General features: G+C 41.7%; 1 protein-coding gene and 1 long non-coding RNA gene across 7 annotated transcripts in view; both read left to right on the top strand.

The window, feature by feature from the left end:
- The window catches only part of UBE4B (ubiquitination factor E4B), a 146,767-nt gene that overhangs the window by 87,506 nt on the left and 43,284 nt on the right, over positions 1 to 15,977 (top strand). For all 6 annotated transcript variants that reach the window (XM_077974778.1, XM_077974760.1, XM_077974774.1 and 3 more), the window contains 7 exons: positions 1,787 to 1,870; positions 4,385 to 4,441; positions 5,508 to 5,624; positions 5,722 to 5,820; positions 7,365 to 7,478; positions 9,918 to 10,116; positions 12,292 to 12,430. In XM_077974778.1, coding sequence (XP_077830904.1) covers positions 1,787 to 1,870; positions 4,385 to 4,441; positions 5,508 to 5,624; positions 5,722 to 5,820; positions 7,365 to 7,478; positions 9,918 to 10,116; positions 12,292 to 12,430 — 809 coding nt within the window. The remainder of the gene's footprint in view (positions 1 to 1,786; positions 1,871 to 4,384; positions 4,442 to 5,507; positions 5,625 to 5,721; positions 5,821 to 7,364; positions 7,479 to 9,917; positions 10,117 to 12,291; positions 12,431 to 15,977) is intronic.
- Positions 13,169 to 14,628, top strand: LOC144336506 (uncharacterized). The gene is made up of 2 exons (XR_013408363.1): positions 13,169 to 14,241; positions 14,414 to 14,628. It is a non-coding gene; the product is annotated as an uncharacterized LOC144336506 (long non-coding RNA).

Here is a 15,977-nt window from a genome sequence, read left to right as displayed (position 1 = left end):
AAAGCGCTGGGATTACAGGCTTGAGCCACCGCGCCCGGCTATTTTGCCTATTGTAAATGAAGCCCTAATTGTACAAAAAGATAACTATACAAGAAAGTATAATTATATTTTACTTGTAGCCTTCTTGAAAAAAATTTTGGAGATTTTTCAGGATGACCAATTATGAAGCTAATTTTTGGTGATTCTGGAACTTCTGTTTGTCTTTTCTTCTTTTTTTTTTTTTTTTTTTTTGTATTTTTTAGTAGAAACGGGGTTTCACCGTGTTAGCCAGGATGGTCTCGATCTCCTGACCTCGTGATCTGCCCGTCTCGGCCTCCCAAAGTGCTGGGATTACAGGCTTGAGCCACCGCGCCCGGCCCTGTCTTTTCTTCTTGATTACAATGTTGGCATTCCCCAATGACACACCTGAGTGTTACTTCTCCATTTTTATCTGGCTTATGAGAGCGAGTTACTTCTACCCTGGTTGTTGGAATTACAAAAACCATAGTATGATCTCTTCCAGAGCTGTGTTGATATCTCACAACACTCCACAGACTCTTTGTCATCCAGGGCACCTGTTTTTTGTACTGTGCTCTTTTAAACTATTAAGGTGCTCAGAATCATGGAATGAAATTAGTACCAAAGGGAATTTTTCAAGTTTTCTGGTGGCTACATAGTATACTCCTATTACAACTTGTTGGCATTCAGATTGTCAGCTGCTGTTTACAACATTTTCTATTTAATGTTATTAGCCATGAATTCCAACCAGCTTACTAAATGTGTTGATCACTGAGTGCATTGTGAAATTTGAAGATGAGCTAGACTGAGTAAATCTTGCATGGTGTTACCCAGTATTAATCCTAAATGTATAAAAGCAGATTTGAGTTCCTTTAAGTGCCAATAGCAGGTTAATGTATTAATTACACTATATGTGGAGGTAAGGCTTTCTAACTAAAGCTTTCTTTGTCAGTTTCAACCTTCACCAACTAGCTCTTTGCTCTAACTTAATTAAGTTTAATGTAATAATAATATTCGTTGTTGGCCTGTTTATCTTGTTTTCCTCAAAATAAATGGGGAAAGGCTTTTAAAAATTACTGATAGAGGGCCGGGTGTGGTAGCTCCCGCCTGTAATCCCAGCACTTTGGGAGGCTGAGGCGGGTGGATCACGAGGTCAGGAGTTCAAAACCAGCGTGGCCAACAAAGTGAAACCCTGTCTCTACTAAAAATGCAAAAATTAGGCGGGTGTGGTGGCAGGCACCTGTAATCCCAGCTGCTCGGGAGGCTGAGGCAGGAGAATCACTTGAACCCCAGAGGCAGAGGTTGCAGTGAGCCGAGACTGCACCATTGCACTCCAGTCTGGGCAACAGAGCGAGACTCTGTCTCAAAAAAAAAAGATAGATAGATAGATAGATAGATAGATAGATAGATAGATAGATAGATAGATATGAGAACATATTAGTTGCTGAGATATGCAGAATTTAATTGAGTAGAGCAACGACCCCTGGAGAGTCCTTCAACAGGCTCCAAATGTATGGGTTTTGTTGAATTATGGGGGTCCTATCAGAGTATCAGAGTTCACCAAAATCCTCTTACTTCTGGAGAATTCAGCTGTATTACTTTATGGTTAGCCTTGTCAAAGAACAGGTCAACACTCTGGCTGAATTCTAGACTTTTATATGCAAAAAAGCTTTTCCCTGGGGAAGGAATGAAATTGCCTGGACACTCAGTTCTAGCACCTTATTTGACATACTTCCCATTCTTAGATTCTCTTAAACTTATATTTCTGATTTTGTTTTTTTTCTTATAGATATTTATCCCCATTTTACAAGGCCTGGCTCTTGCTGCCAAAGAGTGCTCCCTCGATAGTGACTACTTTAAATACCCCCTCATGGTAAAAATTTGTTCTTTTTCTTTAACTCATTCAATAGATGTTTTTCTTTCAGATTATTTTGACATATACTTTTCTTTCAGGTCCATGAGATCAACCTTGTTTTCAAATTTAAAACATGAAATCACTGTGTTGGCCATGCAGAGTGTTTGGTGTGCAGTGAGATGCATCAGTGAAGACAGTTAGCAGCCTGGTACATCTTCCACCTATCCAAGTCCTAGACAGGAGTTAGTGATGCACTTATTACAATGTACTTTGTATAGCTTATGAAAAAGATAACTGTCTCCTAGCAATGAGCATACCATAGTTGGGATGAAATTTTGTTACTTAAAAACAAAAACTATTAAAAATGCAAATAAAAAAGGCAAAGCTGTACATACTAAGAAAATGAATACAATTTTATCTTTATGTGTTTACTTTGTGCAGAAACTCTTAGGGTAGCTCTCTTGTTCAACCCCCTCCTCCCCCCCGCCGTTTCCTAAGGTCATACACTTCTCTGCAGGCTTTACTTGGGAAGCAGAAATCTGCTTAGCTCTTTAAGGCACTTACAGCAGGCATACGTAGTGGACAGAAGCTTCAGCTAGATTCCCATGGGGAGTCTTGAATGTTGTCAAAATGCTGAAACTAGAATGAAAATTAGAAGCTCTTTTCTGTTCTGAATTTGCTTATTTGAAATTTTGAGAGAAAAATATTTTGAAGTATTACTGAATATTTTCATTGCAGAAGTATAAAGGAAAAAATATCAAAATGAAATTCACTTATTCTGTGTATAAATTAAGTCTTATGTAAATTGAGACCATGGTTGTTTTCTTACTGTATTTATTTCTTTTACTCATTCCACTGATTGGATTCCATTATACCATGAATTCATTACTGACGATCTGTTCTGTGCTAGACACTGGGGATACAGCAGCTAGGAAGACAAGGTCCCTCTCCTCAAGACACTTATAATCTGCGAAAATAAGAGCTACAGCACAACAGTTGAACAGATACTGTGATAAATGTTAAAACAGAGCTGTGCACAAAGGGTGCATTTATCTATTTAAAAAATTCAAACCTATCATGACACTAAAATGCTACAAGAATGCTGGGAATTTAGAAGGTGAAACCAGAATTCCTACTTTAAAAAATAATTTTAAGTGGATTTATGCCAGAGCTCTTTCTATCGTACGTGTTATTAGGGCCCCTGATAAAATTCTTTGAATCTTTATGTGTTGTTCTGCCTTAGGCAGGTAAAAGGAAGTGAAATAATCTGATTGTTTGAGTTCAGTGATGAAATGTTTTAGTGAACACTAATTATCACTGTATTATGTAGATGTTCCTTCATGGGATTGTTGGCTTTTGGGTTGTGGTGTGAATTAGCTTGATGTTTCAGTGAGGAGCTTTTAGCATCTGATATCAACAAAATGTCCTTTTGGTCAAAAGACAGAGGCCTCCATTGTGGTAGACAATGATTTCATTTTGTGCCATTATTGATGCTTGTATAATAACGAGGGTGCAATGAGTGAGAGGGTACGATAATGAGAGGCAGGAAGAGGAAGACTGTTGAAGCTAAAATCAGAAATAATTGTGATCATTCTCTAGGTCAGTGGATGCTGCTGTGCCATACCTTGGAATCAGCTGGGGATCTTTAAAGGTGTTTCTGCCTGGCTCCCCGCCTCAGACCTCGTGATTTAATTCACCAGCGGTGTGGCATGGCATTGGGGTTTCCAAAGGCTTCCCATGTGATCCTAATATGCAGCCAGGTTTGTGAACTCCTGCCCTAGGCAGTGAGAATGCTTCCTTCTGAGTCGGCTGCCTGAACCTCAGAGGCATCTCAACGTTGTGTCAGTGCCTAAATGGACTCTTCAGCTCATGTAGCAACTTCTAGAGCTGTGTCCGAATCACAGAGGAAATTAACTGTTTAAAATAACATTTGATTGAGTTACCGTGGGTCTGTTAAATTATGTTTATGTCCCTAAAAAGTGTTTTTAGTGTTTTTTGTAGTTCTCTAATGTTAGGATGGTTGGAGCTCTGAAGGAAAGTGTTGGAATTCTTAAAAGTACTAGACATCTTGAAACCAAGTTATGCTTTTAAATATGTTTTGAATGTGATAGCTTACTAAATTGTAATTATTTATAGTCATGTTTAACACTGGCAAGAGGAGCCATCTAAAGTTTATGAAATAAATATTTTTGACATGGAAAGATATGAAGTGGAAAAACTTTTTTTTGTATAAACATATATAGATAGATACAGTACACAAAAATATATCTGGAAAACTGTTGCTCAAAATATCAATAGAGGTTATCTTTGAGGGTAAAGCTTGAGTAATTTTGAGTTTCATTTTATATTTCTGTTTTATTTCCAGTTTTTCACATTGCATGTGTATTAGTTTATTAATCAGAAAAAGTAGTAAAGCTGCTGCCATTTTAGAGGGAATGCATTTATAGCAGCAGTTAAAGCTGTTTCTTGATGCTACAAATGACAGTCAGTTTAAGATGAAATGCATTTAAATGACTCTGATCTTATTTCTAGGCACTAGGTGAGCTCTGTGAAACCAAGTTTGGAAAGACACACCCTGTGTGCAATTTGGTAAGCACTCACCTGATGGGCTTGCACGTTTTCAGTGAATATATCGTAACCCAGAAGGCATTCCTCCAGTGAGATGACCTGGAAAACTTCTCTTGAAGGACATTTAGGTGTAGGCGGAGGTAACGTGTCTGGGAGGCTCTCAACTGTTACACTGTTGTTAGACACGTTATTTCCTGCATTACAGTGTTCGTTTCTATGATTTTTTTCCCGTTTTTTCCCCCAAGAATCTTGCTCTATCACCCAGGCTGGATGGAGTGCAATGGTGCGATCTTGGCCCACTGCAGCCTCCGCCTCCTGGGTTCAAGTGAGTCTCGTGCCTCAGCCTCCCAAGTAGTTGGGAATACAGGCACGCATCACCATGCCAGGCTAATTTTTTTGTATTTTTAGTAGAGATGGGGTTTTACCATGTTGGCCAGGCTGGTCTCGAACTACTGACCTCAGGTGATCCCCCCTGCCTCGGCCTCCCAAATTATTGGGTTACAAGCATGAGCCACTGCACCGGGCCTGTTTTTTTCCTGGACAAATATTGTACAACTAAACTAACAAGTGCTATGGAAAAGTTATTTGAGTCCTTTGGTGGTATAAGTAAGAAGAGTTCATTTGAACTTCATCAAATAGTATCCTGCAACTTTAAAATTCTTTTTTTTTTTTTTTTTTTTTTTTTTGAGACAGAGTCTCACTCTGTCACCCAGGCTGGAGTAGCGCAGTGGCGCAATCTTAGCTCACTGCAACCTCTGCCTCCTGGGTTCAAGCAGTTCTCTTGCCTCAGCCTCCCTAGTAGCTGGGATTACAGGCGCACACCACCATGCCCCGCTAATTTTTGTATTTTTAGTAGAGACGAGGTTTCTCCATATTGGCCAGGGTTGTCTCGGACTCCTGACCTCAGGTGACCCACTCCCACTCTCACTGGCCTCCCAAAGTGCTGGGATTACAGGCGTGAGCCACCGTGCCTGGCTGAAACATAATAATATCTTGTGAAAATATAGAGGAGCTGGAGGGTTTTCATTACATTTTTACTTCATCGGCCTGTTGAGTGCCTGACTGGCCTCTTCCGTCTTCTGCCTAGGTTGCTTCTTTGCCGTTGTGGTTGCCGAAATCCTTAAGTCCTGGCTGTGGGCGGGAGCTGCAGAGACTCTCTTACTTGGGGGCTTTCTTCAGCTTCTCAGTCTTTGCAGAAGATGATGTAAGTATAGTGGCTACTTGCACTTTGCCGCCCTTCTATTCAGATTCTTTCCCAAATGTACATTATATGTTGATTGCATTTTTCCTTCTCTTTCCAGGTTAAAGTGGTTGAAAAATACTTCTCAGGGCCTGCCATTACCCTGGAAAACACTCGTGTGGTTAGCCAATCATTGCAGCATTACTTAGAGCTCGGAAGGGTAAGCGTTCAGAAAACAAACCCAGAGGAAGTAGCAAAGATGAACTCCAGATAGGGAGCTTTTATTTTGTAGACTGGACGATGCCCAGTAGACAAACGGCTAACAAAAGCCAATTCAATCTTACATAAAAAAGATAAACTATAAGTAAGTAACCTGTGTCTTGAATAACAGGTTGTAACAACAGCAGTATGCTGCCTTTGTATGTAGCGTCACTGGGAGCTGGTCCTGAGCTTAGTGGCCCGGCTCCTTCTCCAGCTGGTCCTTAGGCATTTACACTGTGAGGGTGAGCAAGAGTTGTTAGTTTGCACACACCTTCACTGACTTGCTTATCCCAAATCCTGATTAATATGTCTTCAGTTCTCAAACTTAAAGGCAGAGAAGGACCGGGTGTGATGGCTCACACCTGTAATCCCTTTGGGAGGCTGAGGTGGGTGGATCACCTGAGGTCAGGAGTTTGAGACCAGCCTGGCCAACATGACGAAACCCGTCTCTACTAACAATACAAAAATTAGCCAGGTGTGGCAGCACGTGCCTGTAATCCCAGCTCCCCAGCTACTCGGGAGGCTGAGGCACAATGATCGCTTGAACCCAGGAGGTAGGGGTTGCAGTGAGCCGAGATCATGCCACTGCATATCAGCCTGGGCGACAGCAAGACTCCATCTCAAAGAAAGAAAAAAGGCAAAGAAGTTACAGGCTTGGGTATCTAAGGTAATTTTGATCATGGGAAGGAAGTAACAAAGGCTATTTTATTAAAACTGTAACTGCTGGCCGGGTTCGTGGGCTCAGGCCTATAATCCCAACACTTTGGGAGGCCGAGGTGGGCGGATCTCGAGGTCAGGAGGTAGAGACCATCATGGCCAATATGATGAAACTTCGTCACTACTAAAAATACAAAAATTGACCGAGGTAGGTGGATCACAAGGTCAGCAGTTCAAGACCAGCCTTACCAACATGGTGAAACCCCATCTTTACTAAAATACAAAAAAAAAATTAGCTGGGCTGGTGACAGGCGCCTGTAATCCCAGCAACTTGGGAGGCTGAGGCAGGAGAATCGCTTGAAACCGGAAGGCGGAGGTTGCAGTGAGCCAAGACGTGCCACTGCACTGTAGTCTGGCCAATAAGAGCAAAACTCTGTCTCAAAAAAAAAAAAAAAAATTAGCTGGGCGTGGTGGCACGTGCCTGTAGTCCCAGCTACTCGGGAGGCTGAGGCAGGAGAATCGCTTGAACCTGGGAGGCGCAGGTTGCAGTGAGCCGAGATTGCACCACTGCACTCCAGCCTGGCAACAGAGCTAGACTCTGTCTCAAAAAAAAAAAAAACTGTAACTGCCTACCTCCCCCACTCCATATTCTGCTTTCATGCAGATTACCTTGACATAGGTGAATATGGATGTTTCTTATATTCTTCTTTCACTCAGGATTGTCTGAAATGAGTAGAAGTGGGAGAGGAGAGAACATGGGAAGTAGGCTAGCTGTTCATGAAGTCAAAAAGGAATCGTGTGCAAAATAGTTGTAATTTATTTCTTCTTTTTAAAAATAAATTTCAGCAAGAGCTTTTTAAGATTCTGCATAGTATTTTGTTAAATGGCGAAACCCGTGAGGCTGCTCTCAGTTACATGGCGGCTGTCGTCAATGCCAATATGAAGAAAGCACAGATGCAGGTAGGATTTCTACACACTGCTTTTCACTGTTCGTCAAATTCATTCATCTGACCCAGATTTAGTCAGCACCTACCAGGCACTGTTCTAGGAATGGGGGTACAGTATTGAACAAGGTAGACAAGCTTCCTGCTTTTGTGGAGCCCGTGTTCCACAGGGTAAACAAGTACACATATAAATACATGATTTTAGACAGTTGTATAATCAATGAAGAAAACAGAGCAAAGTAAATGACATGAGAAGAACTTAGTTACCAGAAGGAAGGTCTGAAGGTGATTTGTGATTGGGTGGCAGGAAAGGCCTCCCTGAGGAGGTGAGGTTTGTTTCATAGGAAGGAGCCAGCCGTTGCAGTGGCTGAGAAAAGAGCTGTCCAAGGTAGAAACGAAGCAGCTTTGGTACAAGCCCAGCATGCAGGCTTTTGTGGCTGGAGAAGAGTGAACAGGAGGGAATGGCAGGTCCTGGAGTTAGTGGGTAGGCAGGGCTCCATCGGGTTGGGTTTACATGATCAGAACTATCATGGGAGGGTTCTTAGCAGGGAAATCACAAAAGCTGCATGTAGATGGACCAAAGCAGAAGAGGGCAGCCAGGAACAGACCCAAGGAGGCAGCTGCAAGGGCGTGAGTGCTTCGGTCCAGGTGAGACAGGCCAGTGGCTATGGCTGCTTTGCCAGAGGAGAAAAGGGCATCCTTCCTTGATTAGTAATAAATAATGAATGAATGACGTGACACGTATACTCAGAAGCAAAAAACGTAGAGAGAAGAGCATAGATCTGGTGGTTTCTGATCGTGGTTCCACCATGTACTAACTTAGACAGTTACTCCTCTGTGCCTCCGTTTCCTCATCTGCTAAGTGGGGGTACTACTAGTACTGGGTTTATTATATATAAAGCTGTTAGGATGGTGCCCGGTACACAGTGATCACTCAACCAGTATTAACTATCATTCTTATCATTGTTGTATTATTATTTTTTTCTTAACAGAAGTAATCAAGTTACATTGTTATATTGTTAATGCAAGAGTGTGCTGATGCTGTCACCTAGAGAAACAATGTCACATGATAACAAGTGGAACTACTTGTTTTGATGCTCTTGAGGGAAATAAAGAGGAGAAAGAGGCCGGGCATGGTGGCTCAGGCCTGTAATCTCAGCACTTGGGAGGCCGAGGTGGGAGGATCGCTTGAGCCCAGTCATTTGAGACCAGCCCTGGCAACATAATGAGACCCCATCTCTACAAAAAATACAGAAATTATCTGGGCATGGTGGCTGGCGCATACCCACAGTTTCAGCTACTTGGGAGGCTGAGGCGAGAGGATCACTTGAGCCAAGGAGGTCGAGATCAGCCTGGGCAACATAGGGAGACCCTGTCTCTACAAAAAAAATAAAAAATTTAGCTCAGTGTAGTGGCATACACCTGTAGACCCAGTTATTCAGGAGGCTAAAGTGGGAAGATTGCTTAAGCCCAGGAGGTTGAGGCTGTAGTGAGCTATGTTTGCACCACTGTACTACAGCCCGGGCAACAGAGTAAAACCCTGTCTCAAAAAAAAAAAGAAAGAAATATTTATTGTGTTTCTACTTACTAATTTTGAGGCTCAGGCAAATCACTTCAGGGTCTCTGAGTCTTTATTTCCTCCTGTATAAAATGTTAACAGCAGTATTACTGACCTGTAAGAATTATTGTGATGGTTCAGTAAAAGAATGTAGAAAATGGCTGGGCGTGGTGGCTCATGCCTGTAATCGAGCACTTTGGGAGGCCGAGGCAGGTGGATCACCTGAGGTCAGGAGTTCGAGACCAGCCTGGCTGACATGGTGAAACCCCGTCTCTACTAAAAATACAAAAAATCAGCCGGGCATGGTGGCGGGTACCTGTAATCCCAGCTTCTGGGGAGGCTGAGGTAGGAGAATCGCTTGAACCTGGAAGTGGGGATCGCGCCACTGCATTCTAGCCTGGGCAACAAGAGCGGAACTCCATCTCAAAAAAATAAAAAATAAAAAGAAATGTATAAAATGCCTCTTGCATAAATAATAATTATATAATAGGTGGTATTCAACAAGTAGCACCTGCTAATACAGAATTAATGGAATGACAGTGGTGATGATATTTATGTCTTCTCATTGACTTTAGGATACAGTTATGCTTGAAAGTTCAGTCTGCTTTCTTATAAAGGCCAAAATTTCTATTCATGTTGTTATTTTAAATACTTTTTATTGGCTGGACACAGTGGCTCACCCCTGTAATCCTAGCACTTTGGGAGGCCGAGGTAGGCGGATCACTTTAGGTCCCAGCTACTTGGGAGGCTGAAGTGGGAGGATTGCTTGAGCCTAGGAGGCAGAGGTTGCAGCCAAAATCACACCCCTTCACTCTAGCCTGGGCAACAGAGTGAGACCCCATCTCAAAAATATTTTTTTTAATGTTTAAAAATACTTTTTCTTTTCATCTTTCACAGACAGATGATAGATTGGTATCTACAGATGGATTTATGCTGAATTTCCTTTGGGTACTGCAGCAGCTAAGTACAAAAATCAAGTTAGAAACAGTTGATCCCACGTATATTTTTCACCCAAGATGTCGGATTACTCTTCCAAATGATGAGACGCGTGTGAATGCCACGATGGAAGATGTGAATGACTGGCTGACTGAACTCTGTGAGTACTGTGTTCACGACTCGGTCATTAAAACACTGCTAGTGTTTTATCTTACCTACGTGCTAGTAATTCCTCACAGGTTGTTACCACCTCACCATAAAATGAACTTATGAGATAGAGAAACATAATAAAAATTAATATAGTTGGCCAGGCGTGGTGGCTCATACCTATAATCCCAGCACTTTGGGAGGCCGAGGCAGGCAGATCACAAGGTCAGGAGTTCAAGACCAGCCTGACCAACATGGTGAAACCCCGTCTTTACTAAAAATACCAAAGTTAGCTGGGCATGGTGGTGCGCGCCTATAATCCGAGCACTTTGGGAGGCTGAGGCGGGCAGATCACGAGGTCCGGAGTTCATGACCAGCCTGACCACCATGGTGAAACCATGTCTCTACTAAAGATACAAAAATTAGGAGGTGTGGTGGTACGCTTCTGTAATCCCAGCTACTCAGGAGGCTGAGGCAGGAGAATCGTTTGAACCTAGGAGGCGGAGGTTGCAGTGAGCCGCAATCATGCCACTGCGCTCCAGCCTGGGCAACAGAGTGAGACTCTGTCTCAAAAAAAAAAAAAAAAACAGGCGAGGCGCGGTGGCTCATGCCTGTAATCCCAGCACTTTGGGGAGGCCGAGGTGGGCGGATCATGAGGTCAGGAGATCGAGACCATCCTGGCTAACACGGTGAAACCCCGTCTCTACTAAAAATATTTTTTAAAAAATTAGCCAGGCATGGTGGCGGGTGCCTGTAGTCCCAGCTACTTGGGAGGCTGAGGCAGGAGAATGGCGTGAACCTGGGAGTCGGAGCTTGCAGTGAGCAGAGATTGAGCTACTGCACTCTAGCCTGAGCGACAGAGCGAGACTCCGTCTCAAAAAAAAAAAAAAAAAAGATACAAATTGAAAAAACATTTGAGTTATCATATGAGTTATCATAATATATCTATAAACAAGCTGAAACCAAAGTAATGAAATAGAATGTAAGTTTTCAAAGAAGTAGATGACATTTCACCAATTTATTTAACCTATCTAAAGTGAATTCTGGTGATTCATAGAAAAAATTATAATACTGTTGTTCTTAATAATTCTGCTTTTCAGGATATATTCCCAAAGTTGGAGGAAAAAGGAATAATTTTATTTACATAAATCCTCCCAGTAGTACTATTACTTATAATAGAAAAAAATTAGAAAAAGGAAATATGCAGGGAAACGGCTCTGGAATCAGTAGTTTATTAACAGAATTTAATACCATTTCAAGATTTAAATATTTCTGTATTGTATTGAAAAATGGAGATTTTATACAATACATCAGTAAGGAACATCACCAAAGATTGTTGATGGGCTGGGAATGGTGGCTCACATCCATAATCCCAGAACTTTTGGAGGCTGAGATGGGAGGATAGCTTGAGCCCAGGAGTTCAAGACCAGTCTGGGCAAAATAGGGAAACCCCATCTCTACAAAGAAAAAAATTAGCCCGGCATGGTGGCACACGCCTGTGTTCCCAGCCACCCAGGAGACTGAGGCAGGAGGATCACCGGAGCCCGGGAAATCAAGGCTGCAGTGAGCTGTGATCTTACCACTGCACTGTAGCCTAGGTGACAGGGTAAGACCCTCTCTCAAAAAAAAAAAAAAGATTGTGATGGACATCTATATACACATTTAACGAGGTAGGACAGAATACCTGGTCCTTGAATGGAGCTAACAGGAATTCTCTTCTTCTTGTAGCATTGTTTAAGTTTATAATTGCAAAAGTATCCTTAAACGTCTGGCCAGGCATGGTGGCTCACACCTATAATCCCAGCACTTTGGGAGGCCAAGGAGGGTGGATTACCTGAGGTCAGGAGTTCGAGACCAGGCTGGCCAACGTGGTGAAACCTCGTCTCTCCTAAAAATGCAAAAGTAGCCAGGTGTGGTGGTGCATGCCTGTAATCCCAGCTACTAGGGAGGCTGAGGCAGGAGAATCACTTGAACCTGGGAGGCAGAATTTGCAGTAAGCCAAGATTGCGCCATTGCACTTCTGCCTGGGTGACAAGAGCAAAACTCCAGCTCAAATAAATAAATAAATAAATAAATGTATCTTTAAACTTCATAAAAATTCAAATGTAATTTCTCTTCTGAATTGAGCTTTTTCTCTGATTGAGACATGTAATAGATTTTATTTAGGGAATGATGTTATTTTTCCTAGATGGCGATCAGCCTCCATTTTCTGAGCCGAAATTCCCTACGGAGTGCTTCTTTCTCACCCTGCATGCTCACCACCTGTCTATTCTGCCTAGTTGCCGTCGCTATATCCGCAGACTCCGGGCTATCCGGGAGCTCAATAGGTATGTGCCATGATGCCGTGTCCTGGGATTGCCTGAGTTACCATTTTTTTTGTCAGGGGCAAGCAATTCCATTGTGAACAGTAGTTTTGAATGTTGGGGGAGGTATGTATGTTATATAGTGTTCTGTCTGCCTCCACCACCACATCCACGTTCCTCAGTTGTCCAGAGTTCTTTAACTGGTGAAGTGATCCAAACCTTGATTTCTGAGAGTCCTGAACCCTGGGTATTTCACTCTGTTTATGGTTACTACAGACTTCCATTAACTTTTCCAGCTGGGCATACATTACCAGCAGGCACTTTAAACTTTAAAACTTTAAAAGATCCCCTGGGTTTCAGACATACCCCTTTTTCCCTGGACTGTGAAAAAGTAACCATGGTTTCCCTTGATAACCAAGATCATTTACTCCTGCCCACGTGTAATTCTCTTTTTGGCTTGTTCTGTGGCATGAGGAGTCCAAAATGGCCAAATAGCAGCCTCAGATTTCCAATTCATTAACACCATTGTTATGTTTCTTACTCTAAGCATTTTTTGCTGTGTACTAACACCAACAAACAGAAGTCACAGGAACACAGAAGCAAATATTCTTGAGCAGGTCATCTGAAATAATAATGAAACCACTTCTGCTTTTTGGTCTAGAACCTGTGTAGTCTGACTTTGAGAGAAACTGAATCATATTTATATCTCTGTATCTACCTTGCTTAAATCACTTACTAATTCTTTTTTTTTTTTTTTCTGAGATGGAGTCTCGCTCTGTTGCCCAGGCTGGAGTGCAGTGGTATGATCCCAGCTCTCTGCAACCTCTGCCTCCCAGGTTCAAGCAATTCTCCTGCTTCAGCCTTCCGAGTAGCTGGGATTACAGATGTGCACCACCACGCCCAATTTTTTTTTTTTTTTTTTTTTTGATAGAGTCTTGCTCCGTCCAGGCTAGAGTCCAATGGCGTGATCTCGGCTCACAGCAACCTCCGCTGCCTGGGTTCAAGCAATTCTCCTGTCTCAGCCTCGTGAGTAGCTGGGACTACAGCTGCACACTGCCATGCCTGGCTAATTTTTCTGTATTTTTTGTAGAGACAGGGTTTCACCATATTGGTCAGGCTGGTCTCAAACTGCTGACCTCAGGTGATCCACCCACCTTGGCCTCCCAAAGTGCTAGGATTACAGGTGTGAGCCACCGTGCCTGGCCAATTTTTGTATTTTTTGTAGAGACGGAGTTTCGCCATGTTGGTCAGGCTGGTCTCAAATTCCTGACCTCAGGTGATCCGAACACCTCTGCCTCCCAAAGTGCTGAAATTACAGGTGTGAGCCATCACACCTGGCCTAAAATCACTTATTAATTCTAATGTTACCCTGCAGATTCTTTATGATTTACTTTCTACACATAATCATGTCTATAAATGATGACAATTTTATTTCTTATGCTTTTTTTTTTCATGCCTTAGTGCCTGGGCTGTAATTTTTAGTACAATGTTGAATAGAAATAACCTTGAAATTTCCATCTTGTTTCAATTAGTGGAGGAAAGCTTTCTATATATCCTCAGTTACCAGATTAAGAAAATTTCCTTTTATTTCAATAGTTAATTTCCTTAGCACTATTTGAATTTTATTAAATGCTTTTGCCATATCCATTGAGAAGACCAGACTTTTTTCTCCTCTATTCTGTTAATATGGTTGAATTATATCAGTTGGTTTTCTGTTATTAAACCAGTCTTTCACTCTTCAAGTAAACTTAACTTTATATTAATGTTTTTATATCTAATAGGATATACAATTTGCTAATATTCTGTTTAGGATTTTTGCATGTGTCCAAAAGAAAGCCTGACCTATAATTTTCATTTCTTGTTAAGTGCATCTCAAATTTTGGTATCAAGGTTATGCTGCCTCATAGAAGAAACTGGGGGCTGGGCGCAGTGGCTTACACCTGTAATCCCAAGCACTTTGGGAGGCCAAGGTAGACGGATCACCTGAGGTCAGGAGTTGGAGGCTAGCCTGGCCAACATAGTGAAAACCTGTCTCTACTAAAAATACAAAACTTAGTCGGGCATGGTTGGTGCAAGCCTGTAATCCCAGCTACTCGGGAGGCTGTAGCAGGAAAATTGCTTGAACCTGGGAGGCGGAGGTTGTAGTGAGCCAAGACCGAGCCACTGCATTCCAGCCTGAGCAAGAGAGTGAGACTCCATATCAACAAAAGAAAAAAGAAAAAGAAGGACTGGAGAATATTCTCCTGTTTTTTATGTTCCCTGGAAGTTGATTGTATAAGAATTATGTTGTTTCTTCCTTAAATGTCAGAAAATATTCAGTGATGAAGCTGTCAGGGCTTAAGAGTTTTCTGTGTGGGGATGTTTTTAATTATGGATTTAAGTCCGTTAACATATATAGGACTATTTAGATTTTCATTACATCTTGTGTCAGTTTTTCTAAAGTTTGAAAATGTTTTGGCATGAAGTTGTTCATAATGTCCTTTTATCATTTTAATGTCTGTGGGATCCTTATTATTTCTGCTTTTATTTATTTATTTTATTTTTTGAGAGGAGTTTCGCTCTTGTTGTCTAGGCTTGTTGCCCAGGCTGGAGTGCAGTGGTGCAATCTTGGCTCACCGCAACCTCCACCTCCTGGGTTCCAGTGATTCTCCTGCCTCAGCCTCCTGAGTAGCTGGGATTACAGGCATGTGCCACCACGCCCAGCTAGTTTTGTATTTTTAGTAGAGACAGGGTTTCTCCATGTTGGTCAGGCTGGTCTTGAACTCCTGACCTCAGGTGATCGCCTGCCTAGGCCTTGCTGGGATTACAGGCCTGAGCCATCGCACCCAGCCCATTTTAATTTGCTTTCTGCTGCCTCTTAAGATGGATATTTAGATCATCCCTTTCAACTCTTTTGCTTATGTGTGTATTTAAGACTATTTTGTTTCCCTCTTAGTGTGACCTTAGCTTCATCCCTCATTTTTGGTTTATCATATCTTATTACTCAGTTCAAAACGTTTTCTAATTTTTGTTTTTTCATATATAACCTGTGGGGTATTTCAAAATATATTATTTAAATTCTAGGTTCTTAGGGTATTTGTCTATGTATCTTTTGTTGATTGATTTCTAGCTAAATTCCATTATGGTAAGAAAACATAATATATTATATATATAAAATATAAAATATAATATATGTGATTTGTGTGTTTTGAAGTTTATTGAGACTTACTGTGTAGCCTTTTACATTAGTAGACCTGAAAAGACTGCTATCTGTGTTGTTTTTACAGTATTCCACGTTTATTATTTAGGTCAAGTTTGTTAATTTTCTGTTCAAGTTTTCCTTATATCTAATGATTTTATCAGCTTATAATATCAATTACTGGGAGAAGCTTATAAAAATTTCAAACTGTGATTGTGGATTTATCTATTTCTTTATCCTCCGATGGATTACCTCCTGGGATACCATCACTCCCACTGGCTTTAGAGGGTCCATTTCAATAGAACTATCTAGAACCTTTGCTCCTGGCTTGCAACAGATAGCCTTTATTGTGCTTTCCAGAGACATTTATGTTCACCTCATGTGTGTATTTTT

Source organism: Macaca mulatta, chromosome 1, assembly GCF_049350105.2.
Source record: "Macaca mulatta isolate MMU2019108-1 chromosome 1, T2T-MMU8v2.0, whole genome shotgun sequence".
NCBI lineage: Eukaryota > Metazoa > Chordata > Mammalia > Primates > Cercopithecidae > Macaca > Macaca mulatta.
Note: the sequence above shows the minus strand (reverse complement) of the source record. Positions and strands in the feature narration are given on the sequence as shown.